We start from the raw sequence: 13,566 nt of genomic DNA on the forward strand, positions 1-13,566 counted from the left end.
GCTAGGATTAGGATGTATCAGTCATGACCTTAATTAAGGTACAGCCTCAGCACTTGCCTGGCATAAAAATGGAAAACCACAGAAAATCATCTTCCCAGCTACTGACGCTGAGAATAGAACCTACCATCTGGTGTATTGACTGAATGTGGTAGAATCTGACCCAGGTTATTTATGATTGAGAAGCTGATGAAGATATGTTGCTTCTTAAGGTCTCTGGCTATTTGATATCTATCAGTCACCACTGATCTCCATTTGAGGCAGTCGCCCAGGTGGGGGATTCCCTATCTGTTATTTACCTAGTCTTTTCTTAAATAATTGCAAAGAATTTGGAAATTTATTGAAATTGCTGAAATTAGTGGTAAATTATTCCAAACCCTACTCCTCTTCCTATAAATTAATATTTGCCCTAATTTGTCCTCTTGAATTTCAACTTTATTTTCATATTGTGATCTTTCCATCTTTTAAAAACACCACTCACACTTATTCATCTACTAATGTCTTTCCACGCCATCTCTCCATTGACATCTCTGAGCAGACCTCTTAGTTAAGCAGCAGGTCTTCCCACCCTAAACCTTTCGACATTTTCTTAACACTACTCTTCTGTCGGAAATCACCCAGACCGAATTAAGCTGCTTTTCTTTGGATTTCTTTCAGTTCTTTAATCAAGTAATCCTGGTGAGGGTCCCATACACTGGAACCATACTTTAATTGGGGTCTTACCAGAGACTTACATGGCCTCTCCTTTACATCCTTACTACAACGCCTAAATACTCAACACGATGCTTTACCCATGAATGGTATTCTGTGATACTGTATTGCCTGTTTTTGGTGTTTACTCTCTTGCATTGATTTTTCTGCTCTGTTTTTCTTGATGTTTCTAAGCATTTTGTCTATTATATGTGGATTGTATCCATTTTCTGTGGCCATTTGCTTTACGAATTGAATTTTTTAGTTCTATATTCTCGAAATGTTGCCATTTTTTGTGAGATTCGGTGGCATGAGGAGTTAATCTGTAGTTGTAGTGGTTGTTGTTGCCTTTCCGTAAATGTTGAATTTGTGTGTCTCATTTGTGATTGTGATGGTGAGGTCCAGGAAGTGAATTGATCTGTTGGTTTCATGTTCTGTTGTGAAGTTGATGTTGCAGTGTAAGTTATTGAGTAGCAGGCGAAGGTAATCTAGTACTTCTCGACTACCATTGAAGAGGATTATGGTAACATCCACATATCTGTGATTAGCGTATCATTTTATTTACCGTATTTATGCGAATAATCCCTGCCGCCGAATAATCCCCGCACCCTAATTTTAGGAAGGATCAGTTTGAAAAAATTTAAATGAACTAAAATTCCTTCCATTGAAAGAGTAATGCAGGCACAAACAAACATTTCATATCACTCCTTGAATCCCACGTGGTTTTTACGCAAATATGAACATGACAGGTATAGCTACTTTATCTGAACATATTTTTGAGATGATAAAAATGCATTATCAGTGCTATAAAATAAATTTGCCATGAAAGTTATCAATTATCTAAGACTCGTTACTGCATGCAATCCAACATTGATTCACAGTTTAAACCTTTCAAATGCCATGGATAAAAAACTATTTCTAAAATGTATCCGACAAGGCGCATTTACAGTGTTCAAGTAATGCACTTGAATAACTCACTGGCAAACATAACCTCACGCAACGAAAGAAAAAGGAAGATTGAAAGATGAGGACAAATTATGCTGGCTCCCCTGTGCGAGTGCTTTGTTCATTGAATTACTGTACTGTAAGAATTTTATATGCCTTGTGTTTGCACGGTAAGTACCCGATGCCCTTAAAACATCGTGGCTTATCGAACATTCCTATGCCGATTGGAGGAAATAGGAAGCCTCTCGCTTCTGTCTGCATTGCAACACAGGATAGTGACTCTATCCTTGTAGGATTTCCGCCATGGCCCCATAATTCAGAAATGTCAACCCTTGCCGCGTCACAAGGGATTCTAAGACCCATAAATGCATGCAATTACCCTGATTCACAGTTTAAACCTTGCAAATGCCATGGAAAAAGCTATTTCCGAAATGTATCCAGCAAGGTTCATTTACATCATTCAAATAAAGCACGTGGATAAATCACTGGCAAACATAACCTCATGCAACAAAATAAAAATAAAAAACGATTCATAGATGAGGACAAATTATGCTGACTCCCCTGTGCAAATATGTTTTTGCATTTTTAGATACCTTGTACGTGCAGGGAAACATCGTGGCTTATCGAACTTTCCTATGACGAGGGAAGGAAGTTTTTCACTTCAGTCTGCATTGCAATACGTACTGTACAGTAACCCCATCTCCTTTAAAACCATAAGTCTGTTTGATCTCGGCATTTAAAAAATGCAGTTTCATCGGCATTGACAATATTGTTCGGTGCGTACGAATTGATTATAATTATGAGCCACTGTTTTTCGCCACCCGTCAGCATCGCCAGTGTTCGCAGATTCTGTTTCTCCGCACACTGCCTGCTACATGATATTGTGGCATTCCTGGATACAAACGAATTACGATTTTACTCAAACTTAGCAAGTATGAAACACACTGTAGACACACCGAAGTGCGTGAAAGTGCAGAAAGCTCCACGTACACGTTACAGACGACGCATTCTGTCGTGATACCGAAAATTCTCCTTTAAATTATTACTCTATAAAATACTCTTTTTTAAATGTAAATGCATTTTTGAATTAAAAGTCTGAATTTTTTTCTGTTTAAATATGACATGTGCATCTGCGGTTACACAAAGCATAACTGTACACCCAACATCAAACTCGCGTGAACCAGGAGCATGTTGCCAACCTTGACACAAATAAAACTCGCACCCCAATTTAGTGCCTCAAATTGTTTTGAAAACATATGCGGAGATTATTCGCGTAAATATGGTATTAGTGGGTGTCCTGAAGTAAATAATTGTTTTGTAGATGATTGATGAAAATGTCTGCCAGATACCCTGAGAAACTAGATCCCATAGCTAAACTATCTTGCTGTTTCTTCACTAAAACTATTACTACTGTTATATAATAACTAAATGTGAAATGCTTCCATTTTGCCTTTTCTGCGAAGTTAATCTTATTCTAGAAAGCCAAGAATAATGGCTGAGAGGATTCATTGTGCCAACCACACGACACCTTGTAATCTGCAGTCTTTTGTGCTGAGCAGCAGTCGCTTGGTAGGCCATGGGCCTTTGGCGCTGTTGCACCACGGGGTTTTTGCTTTTTAGTCTTATTCAGTCGTCTCCAACACTGAATCACAAATACAAGTACAGGCTAAGCTCTCTGGCACCAATGTTGCACATCTGAAAATCCCAACAAAACACTCACTGTATGGAAGCAACAGTGACAGACAGCTACAGAATGTCTTGGCATTCGAAACAAAGAATTGACAGCATAGCAAAACAAAATAAGTGTCTAAGGGTTAAGTGAATTAATGGGGAATTCAAGACTTGTAATGGAAATCAGCAGGAGGATAAAACATTGAAATGCTCTCCATTACAGAGCGCAGAATCTAGTTTAGTGAAGGTTGTGCTAATCTTTTCATTTTTACATAACTACTACTTCCTACATCTTCTCTAATCTGCTTGTCATATTAATACCATTCTTACCACCTACACTTCCATCAAAAACCAACTGCACAATTCCTGGATGTCTTAAGATGTGTCCTATCATTCTATCTCTCCTCTTCGTCAAATTTAGCCAAATCGATTTCCTCTCACCAGTTTGATTCAGTATCCCTTCATTTATGATTCGATCTATCCATCTTACCTTCAGCATTCTTCTGTAATACCCCATTTCTCTTCCCCTCTGAGCTAGTTATCATCCATGTTTCAGTTCCATACAGTTCCATACGCCAGACGTAAGTCTTCAAATACATCTAATTCCTCCATCAATGTTTGAAGTGAGCAAATTTATTTTCTGTGCTTGTGCTAGTCTGCATTTTATGTTCTCCTTACTTCTGGCATCGCTCATTATTTTACTACCCAAGTAACAATGTTCATCTACCGTACTTCTTTTAAGACTTCATTTCCTAATCTAATATTTCCTGCATCACCTGTGTTCCTTCGACTGAACTCCATTACTTTTGTTTTGGGCTTATTTATTTTCATCTTGTACTCCTTCCCCAAGATTCAGCAAGTTCTCCAGATCTTCTGCAGACTCAGATAAATTAACAATAACATCGGCAAATCTCAGGGTTCTTTTAATGCCTCTTCTAGCCGGCCCCGTGGTATAGAGATAGCGTGCTTGCCTTTTAACGGAGGCCCCGGGTTCGATTCCTGGCCAGGTCAGGGATTTTTACCTGGACCTTAGGGCTGGTTTGGGGTCCGGTCAGCGTACATGATTAGATTTGAGGAGCTAACTGACGGTGAGAGAGCGGCCCCGATATAGAAAGCCAAGAATTATGGCAGAGAGGATCGTCGTGCTGACCACACGTCGCCTTGTAATCTGCAGGCCTTCGGGCTGAGCAGTAGTCGCTTGGGAGGCCCCTTCCCTTCAATTACTGGAGTGCCATGGTTTTTTTTTTTAATGTCTCTTCTATATAAACATTCAAAAGGAGGGGGGGGACACTGCAGCCTTGCCTCACTCCTTTCTGGATTGCTGCTTTTTTTCAAAGTCCTCGATTCTTATCACTGCAGACTGATTTTTGTACAGATAGTACTTCTAATTCTTCTTTCTCGGCATCTAATCCCAATCACTTTCAGAATCTCAAATAGCTTGGTCCAATCAACATTATGGAATGCCGTTTCTAGATCTACAAATGCCATATACATGGGCTTGGCCTTCTTAATTTGGTCCTCTAAGATCAGGCATAAAGTCAGGATTGCTTCATGTGTTCCTACATTTCTTCTGAAACCAAATTGATCTTATCTGAACTTTGTTTCAACTTGTTTTTCCATTCTTCTGTAAATATACGTGTTAAAATTTTGCAGGTGTGAGATACTAAACTAATGGTGTGGTAGTTTTCACTCTTGCCGGCGCCAGCTTTCTTAGGAATATGTACAAGGCAACATTCTGCCAAAAATCAGATGGCACTTCTCCTGTGTCATATTTCTTGCATACTAAATGGAATGACCTCACCATGCTGGTTTCTCGTAAGGCAGTCAGTAATTCTGAGGATATGTCATCAATTCCAGGTGCCTCCTCAAAGCTCTGTCGAATTCTGACCTTACAATAGGGTCTCCCTGTCATCATCATCAACAGCCTACCTTGATACAACTGTTGGATAGATGTTCCTGCCATCATTCTGCCTTGTCTTCTTTTCCTATAAGTCATTTTCCATATGAGCTCTTAATATTCATACGCTGGGCTGAGTGGCTCAGATGGTTAAGGCGCTGGCTTTCTAACCCCAACTTGGCAGGTTCGATCCTGGCTCAGGCCGGTGGTATTTGAAGGTGCTCAAATACGACAGCCTCGTGTCGGTAGATTTACTGGCACGTAAAAGAACTCCTGCGGGACTAAATTCTGGCACATCGGCATCTCCGAAGACCGTAAAAGTAGTTAGTGGGACGTAAAGCAAATAACATTATTATTATTAATATTCATACACCGAGTTTTCTTTTCTCCTTGGCAGATTATATACAAATTTTGACATGCAGCCAGTAGCAAAATGAAAAATAACTGAAAATCAGTCCATAGGCTGAGTAAGAAATGTGGATATACGAGTGCTATAAATAATGTAGTTCAGAGACTCGCGGGAGGTGGGGCATGCGCAAATAGCATATGGGAGTGCATTTGATGGGCATCCAGTTGGAAGCGTTGCTGTATGGCATTGAAGAGTGTGTGTTTCACTAGTTTAAAGCATGTTTTCAATAGGTGATTAGTGTTTGTGGATTAAAATAGAAGTGATCATGGTAAAAATCCACCAGAATGTTGTAGAGGATTCCGTGAATCCTGTGGTGAGAATGCATGACCGTATAGGGCAGTTGGACGATGGGTCAAGGCGTTTTGTGCGGGTCGGAATGAGACTGCGGATTTGCACCGCACAGGTTGGCTGTCCATTCTTCAAGATCAGATCGACATCATGAGTGTCTCGTTTCTGTAGACCATCAAAGGAACCCCTCCGAGGCCGCCGATTTCCTGACGTGGCATCTGTACTCCACGCAGTAGGGCCCTCTGTCACTGTCGTCAACAGAGAACGCCCTGCCAACAGTCCCCAATGGTCTCCCGACATTCGGCAAAGGGTAATAAGACAGCTTGAAGGAACGAAATGCGATTGTACCTGTTAGTTCATTAAATATTGAGTTCTATCAGTATTGCCACTACTTTAGTTACAGCCCTCGTACCAACAAAAATTGAGATTGACAGATCGAGTGATAAATGGAGAGAGAGAGAGAGAGAGAGAGAGACTGAAATGTTTTAACACATTGTGTTAATTGAACAGAGAATATCAAAAACAAACTGAAGAATTACAATTCAATGGAAAGAGAAATCTGGGTAGGCCCAAATTACAATGGACTTACCTAGTTATGATCAGGCAATGGGATAAACGAGGAGTGTTGAAAAGTTAAAGGAAAATACACTGGGAGTTGACATCAAACTTTATTATTTCAGAGTGTATTCAGATTGTTCTGTTGCTGAAAAATGAATGAGCGCATGGTTCCTCACAGTTATGTGTTCCTCAGAAACAATTGAACCTACAGACATAATCTTTGTTTTGAGTATCCACAGGGTTTATATCTACATTGGCAGTGAATTAAATTTTGATAAGAATTAAAACTAATCTGATAAAATATTAAATTCATGGAACATTATAACATATACTGCCATGTGCTCATTCTTGTATTTTGAGCACTATACATTGTCTATGATCTAAATTGTGCAGACTTCACATAAAGAGAATGACTGAGTAGACAGAAAAGCACTAGAGGGTATCTTACCGCAGATGTTTTAGTCTATCTTTTGTTTCCCTTGTTGGTGATTTTCAGAATTTAAGCTATGCTCTATTTACTGGTGTGATATCAAATTATTGTTGCCGTGTTCATGAAGGATATTTTCAATACCTAATTCTTTTCAATTTTTTTTTTTTTTTCCAGGGACTAGGATTAATCGGGCCAGCTTACATCTTAGTTGGGATATCCCCGTATGTTCCCACATTATATGCAGGCTTGATCTTATATGCAGTTTGTAAGTATGACTAGTGTGCTGAGTAATGAAAGACTTGATAATGCTTCTAATAATGTAATTTTAAGTTCTAATTAATTGATGTTATCAATGGTATGATCTGTAATTTTGATAACTGTCTGTAGATGATTAACTGGATTCATGATCATTTTTACTTGTATGTAATATGTACTTTATTTTCTTCACTCGACCACACATTTATCAGTTTTACATACATACATACATACATACATACATACATACATACATACATACATACATACATACATCTTCTCTATGGACTGTTGTACTTTCAGTTCTGTTTTCTTTAATTTTTCTATTTTCTACCCAGCAGGATCTATTTTGGAACAAGACTGTACCAAATGGAGTAATACACATGGTATGATAACATACCTTTTATGAGATATGCAACCGAACCCTGGTCAGTGATGAGAGTGGATAAAAATTTGATGCAGGCAATAGCATTGAAATTTCTAATCATAAAAAATGTAAAGGTGGAAATTTAGAATAATGGAATGAAGAAAATGGACTAAAAATATTATTTGGACATACAGTACCAGTTTTCTCCCCAGAAATTTTTGTCAGCCAGGTGGCAGGAATAAGTAGCCGGGGGAATACTACTTCAGAAATGAATGATAAAATTTCAATAAATAGATTACTTATTCCCCTCTGGTTGATATAGGTGGGATACATGCTTGGATTAACAATATTATCAGAGAGGTAAACATTAATTGCAAAATTGATTTCACTGTTATCACGAACAAGACAAAATAAGATAACATCTTTTTCTACTATTACAAAATTGAAATTTACTTTTAGCATGACGTTTTATATGTTGATTTTTCTTTGAGGCCCAGTTGTCTCCAGCTCTTACATAATTGAATTCTGTTGAGTCTGGTCCCTCTAGTGAAATTAGCATCAAATTGTTCAGTGTGCTCTCTTTCATACGACAGGTTTTAACTCTCTTCAAAGCTGAAAATCCCCTTTCACATTCAGCTGTGCTCACAGGTACGGACAGTCCAATAGCAGCTGGTCTTGCTAAATTTGGAAAAGATTCCTTAAGCTCGCATGTTGTTGCAAACTACATTATTTGTTTAGGTCTTAATCCAATGTAGGACTCTCCTTGAAACATTTTTGATGCAACAGACCATTCCAGTTTAGCGCTATTGTAATTTATGACTGGAGGGCTTCCCATTTTAAAGTAGAAACAAGAAGCAACTCAGAAACTTCATTCTGATCTTGACTTTTTGCATTAAACACTCTTGAAAAGCAGGAAATGATGGGCCTATCTGGAAATCTGTGTTCTAGATGTTTGATATCAGTATCTATGTACTTGTCATAAATTGTTGTCTTGAAGGTCACAACATCAACATCTGAATAAGTGATGTGTAAGTCTGACCATTCACCAACAAGATGTTGATTGGGACTTTGAAAACGATTTCCTAGAGTGTCTTTCAATTGTAAGACGCTGATTTTTGTGGCTTCTAAGATTGGCTCAATTTCTGTCAAGTCAATATCTTGCATTTGCAAAGCTCTAGACAATGTACACAGAAGAGGTATGATAGCTGAAAGCATCATAACTGCAGCTAAGAAATTGTATGTTTTCATGCACTTGCTTAAACCTTCAGCTATAATATCATTTCTTTCAGTGGCCTTTCTTTCAAGTGCCGCAACAACACTTACCATAGATCTTCTTAGAGACTGTACAGCAGAGTCATGAGACAACCATCTAGTATCACTGGCCATTTTTAGTTTAATTTGAGGGCTGTCCATGATATTCTGGATTTCAGTTAAACCAGCCATCCTGACAGGTATTCTGAAAAAAAAGAAAAAGAGTTGTCTTAAAATATCATTAAACTTCACTAAATAAGCCACTTCAGCTGCTGCCTGGGCACTAGCAAGTGCCAATCTGTGATTTATGCAGTGACAGTTTATCATGAGTCCATTTCTTTTCTCTCTTAGCAGTGTTGCTACTCCCTTTTGCTTACCAATCATGACAGCTGCCCCAGATCCTAGACCTACCAAATTACAAGTTTTTAACCCTAAATTTTCAAGGGTTTCAGTTTATTTGTTATGGTCTCAGCTTTACCATCAGTGATGTTGCAGGTTGACACAAAAATAACATTAACCCTCTTTTTCAAGTTGGTTGACATATTTTTTGTACACAATAAGTTGCTTCGGTACAGAAATATCTGTAGTTTCATCACAGTCACAGTCTTAATGGTGAAAAAGAAGCGGATCCATTTTGGTTTTAAACGCTCAAAAATTCATGATTAACCACGTTTTAATCTTCAAAAACTGTTCATTCACAGTATTTTTAACATACTTTCTGTGCAATATTGTTATTTTAGATGTTATACTATAACATTTTATGAAATCACTGTCCAACATTTTACTCTATAGTTTATAAGATTAGAAAGATTCCATATCCATTCATTTTTAAGATTGATATAGGCTGATGATGCCCGTAAAAAAAAGGGTGAAACATGTACCTATGACTTTTATGTATAAATTTTAACCACATGAGATAGTGGATTATACTGTATTGTATTGAACAGGTGGATCTATAAATATTATAATAATATTTTAGATATAAGTGGTATGTTCCGAGCTGTCAGTGGAGAGATGGCGTGGGAGGACATCAGTAGATGAATAAGTTTGGATGGTGTCTTTAAAAGTAGGAAAGATCACGATATGAAGATAAAGTTGGAATTCAAGAGGACAAATTGGGGCAAATATTAATTTATAGGAAGAGGAGTTAGGGATTGGAATAACTTACCAAGGGAGATGTTCAATAAATTTCCAATTTCTTTGCAGTCATTTAAGAAAAGGCTAGGAAAACAACAGATAGGGAATCTGCCACCTGGGCGACTGCCCTAAATGCAAATCAGTAGTGATTTGATTGATTGATTGATTGATTGATCTGGATGACGATGAAGACCATCATAACCGGCAATGCCGTATGTATACTAACCCTTTGACGAAGTTGCTGGTCAAGTAGAACACAGATTAGTTCTGTAGACAACCAGTGATCTTACTCTGTTCCTTAAATTAGTTGAAAATTGACACACACACACTTGCACGCGTGCACACACACCTAAAATTCAGTGGGTTGAATGATGCAATGGACAGTTGATATAAGAACAATTCTAAACACGTTAAAGGCCAAGGGCAAATTCTCCATTTTTACACCTAGAAGAAATTCTGAAAACCCTAAAAGTAGTTAGCTGGATGTATAACCAATGATATCATCTCACAGATGAACTCTTTCTTTCTTCATAAATCATAGTTCCTTCCTTCTAATTCTTCTCTTTCTTATTAACCTTGTTTCTGCTTCCCAGCAGATATCAACAGTCATTGAAGAAAATTACTGCTATAGTTACCTTAGTGTACTCCGTTTTATTATGTTGCTGGAATTCTATGTTGAGTATATATGGATGTTTTACTTTCAGCTACAGCCCTGGTGGTTCCATGTATGAACACCTTGGTATCAGAGTTCGGAAGACATGACCAAAAGGGAACAGTGATGGGCATATTCCGTGCTCTTGGTGCACTTGCCCGTGCAATCGGTCCAGTAATATTCTCCATAGGTGAGTTTTGTTAACTCCAAATAGTCCTGATAATGTTTATGTACATAGTTGATCACTTACTGTTCAATTTCAAACTCATACATATATTTGGTGGGTACCTTTTCCTAAGATGTGTTGAGTCTTCTTGCATACTTGCTAATGATACTCCCGTTAAATATTTTTGTTAGTACTGTTGTCATTGTGATGATGAAATCTTAGTGTAGGCTTTAACCCTTTATAGGTTGCTGGTAAATATACAGTAGAAGTCCGCTATAGCGAGTACGGCATATAACGAGAACCCCGTTATAACAATAACTTTTGTCCATCCCTTCAAAATTCCTATATTAAACTGTGTATTATCCTTCGGTTACAGCGAGAATCGTATTATTGACGCATCCGTTATTACGAGCGATTATGCACGCTCGATTTTTTCCGTTGCCGATATTTATGCACCCAGTCATTATACTGCATACGATCGATCATCTTCTGTACCGTATCGTTTTCTCACTATGCCCACCAGCGAGCGCTCTCGTCGACATTCGAAGGAAATGTCGGATTCGATTAGTAATACCCGTCGAATGCACTACCACGAGGAAAATGAGAGAACATGTTTTCGTAATAAATGCGTAAATAACATGTTCGATAGCCGTTTTTAATTGCAAGTGACTAATCTCATGTTTAAATCCGTATTGAAAACTGTTGATATACAATAATAAAGTTTTATTATGAATCCACCTGTTCAATACATTATAATGTTGTTACATTTAAAATAACTTCATTTTTAACTTTTTAACTAATGAAGTTATTTTAAATGTAACAACATTATAATGTACTGAACAGGTGGATTCATAATAAAACTTTATTATTGTATATCAGCCGTTTTTAACTCGTTAAAGATAAATGCTGAATAAACGATCGCTTAATTTTAATGCTAAATACCGCAATTAAGTAAGAATGAGATGGACCTGCACCTCAAGATATGGCAGAGTGCGTCATTGATTATGAGGTTAGTTTATATTTCCTCGCGTCCGTTAAATTTCGCAAAGGCTATTATCATGTAAATTGATAGCGAGAAGGTTATAATTTCTCTACTTCCCCTTGAAGTATGTTTTCTTTTTTTTTCTTTTTTTGCTATTTGCTTTACGTCGCACCGACACAGATATGTCTTACGGCGACGATGGGATAAGAAAGGCCTAGGAATTGGAACGAAGCGGCCATGGCCTTCATTAAGGTACAGCCCCGGCATTTGCTTGGTGTGAGAATGGGAAACCACGGAAAACCATCTTCAGGGCTGCCGACAGTGGGGTTCGAACCCACTATCCCGATTACTGGATACTGGCCGCACTTAAGCGACTGCAGCTATCGAGCTCGGTAAGTATGTTTTCATCATACATATAGTACAGATAAGTTAGGATATGTGACGCTATTTGAATAACAAAACTGAAACGTTTTCCACAAAATGCGATCGATCATCTTCGGTACAGTAAGTTTTCGTGCTATGTACATTTGCGACCTGTCTTGTCAACATTCGAAGGCGATTAGTAATACCCGTCGACTGCTGTTCTCAAAAGAAAATTCGAAATGAAAGAGGATAAGACGTTTTCGTAATACATGCGTAAATAACGTGGCCGATAGCAGTTGTTAACTCGAAAAAAATAAAGGCTGAATTAGACAATCTGTTAATTTTAATGGTGTACCGTATACTGAAATTAAGTAAGAAAGTGATACGCCTCAAGATATGGCAGGGTACCGGTATTATCACTGATTTCAGAGGATAGTTTATATTTTCTCGCGTCGAGTTAAATTTCGGAAAGCTATTCCCATGTCAATTTTTAGCGAGGATGTTATCATTTCTCTACATGCGTTTCAAATAGGTTTCCATGATACATATACGGTTAGGTTAGGTGACGCCGTTTGAAAAAGAAAACTGAAATGTTTGCCACAGAAGCCTCTGGAGTAATACCGTATTTCTTCTAATCCAAGACGACGTTTTTTCCTCAGAATATCATGTGAAAAATCAAGGGTCGTTTTGCATTCGCTGGCCTGATAGTAATGAACACCACTGGCAACTAGTGATGTGCGCGAGTGATGCCTGGAATCGCGGTACTAGACTCTTTCGAGTCCAGGCTCGGGCTCGTTACGCTTGCGAAGACTCGATGACACGTTCACTCTCTCGCCCGCTCTTGGATGGATGGAGCATAATGTACAAGTGGTCGCCGAGGTTTTATGGGATGGGGATAGACTGGTACGATATAAATGTTCTTAATGAGTGAGCAAAATAAATAATCTGAATTTAATGATGACTTGCGAAAGATAATGCCACAACTATACACGTATAATAAAATATGAAAATATCCGTTCACGGCGTCTCTCACCCACTCCACTGAATATGTCCTGTATTCTAATAATGATAGCATAGCTTCTCTGGCCTTCAGCCCAACTTGGCAGGTTCGATACTGGTTTAGTCCGATGGTATTTGAAGGTGCTCAGATACGTCAGCCTCGTGTCGATAGAATTGCTGGCACATGAAATAACTCCCGGGTGACTAAATTCCGGCACCTCGGCATCCCCAAAAACCATAAAAATGTACGTAGTTGGACGTAAAACGCATAACATTATCATTATTATTTAAAATCACTGTCACGGTGTCCTGCTCCATGGCTAAATGGTTAGAGTGTTGGCCTTTGGTCACAGGGTCCCAGATTCGATTCCCGACAGGGTCGGGAATTTTAACCATCATTGGTTAATTTCTCTGGCATGGGGGCTGGGTGTTTGTGTTGTTTCATCATCATTTCATCCTCATCACGACGCGCAGGTCGCCTACGGGTGTCACATCAAAAGACCTGCCCT

The 13,566-nt window shown here is 38.5% G+C and overlaps 1 protein-coding gene across 5 annotated transcripts in view; it reads left to right on the plus strand.

The window, feature by feature from the left end:
• rtet (major facilitator superfamily domain-containing protein rtet) overlaps positions 1-13,566 on the plus strand; it is a 294,106-nt gene that overhangs the window by 186,019 nt on the left and 94,521 nt on the right. For all 5 annotated transcript variants that reach the window (XM_067140241.2, XM_067140242.2, XM_068226066.1 and 2 more), the window contains 2 exons: positions 7,060-7,150; positions 10,600-10,737. In XM_067140241.2, coding sequence (XP_066996342.2) covers positions 7,060-7,150; positions 10,600-10,737 — 229 coding nt within the window. The remainder of the gene's footprint in view (positions 1-7,059; positions 7,151-10,599; positions 10,738-13,566) is intronic.

This window comes from Anabrus simplex, chromosome 2 (genome assembly GCF_040414725.1).
Source record: "Anabrus simplex isolate iqAnaSimp1 chromosome 2, ASM4041472v1, whole genome shotgun sequence".
NCBI classification, from domain to species: Eukaryota; Metazoa; Arthropoda; class Insecta; order Orthoptera; family Tettigoniidae; genus Anabrus; species Anabrus simplex.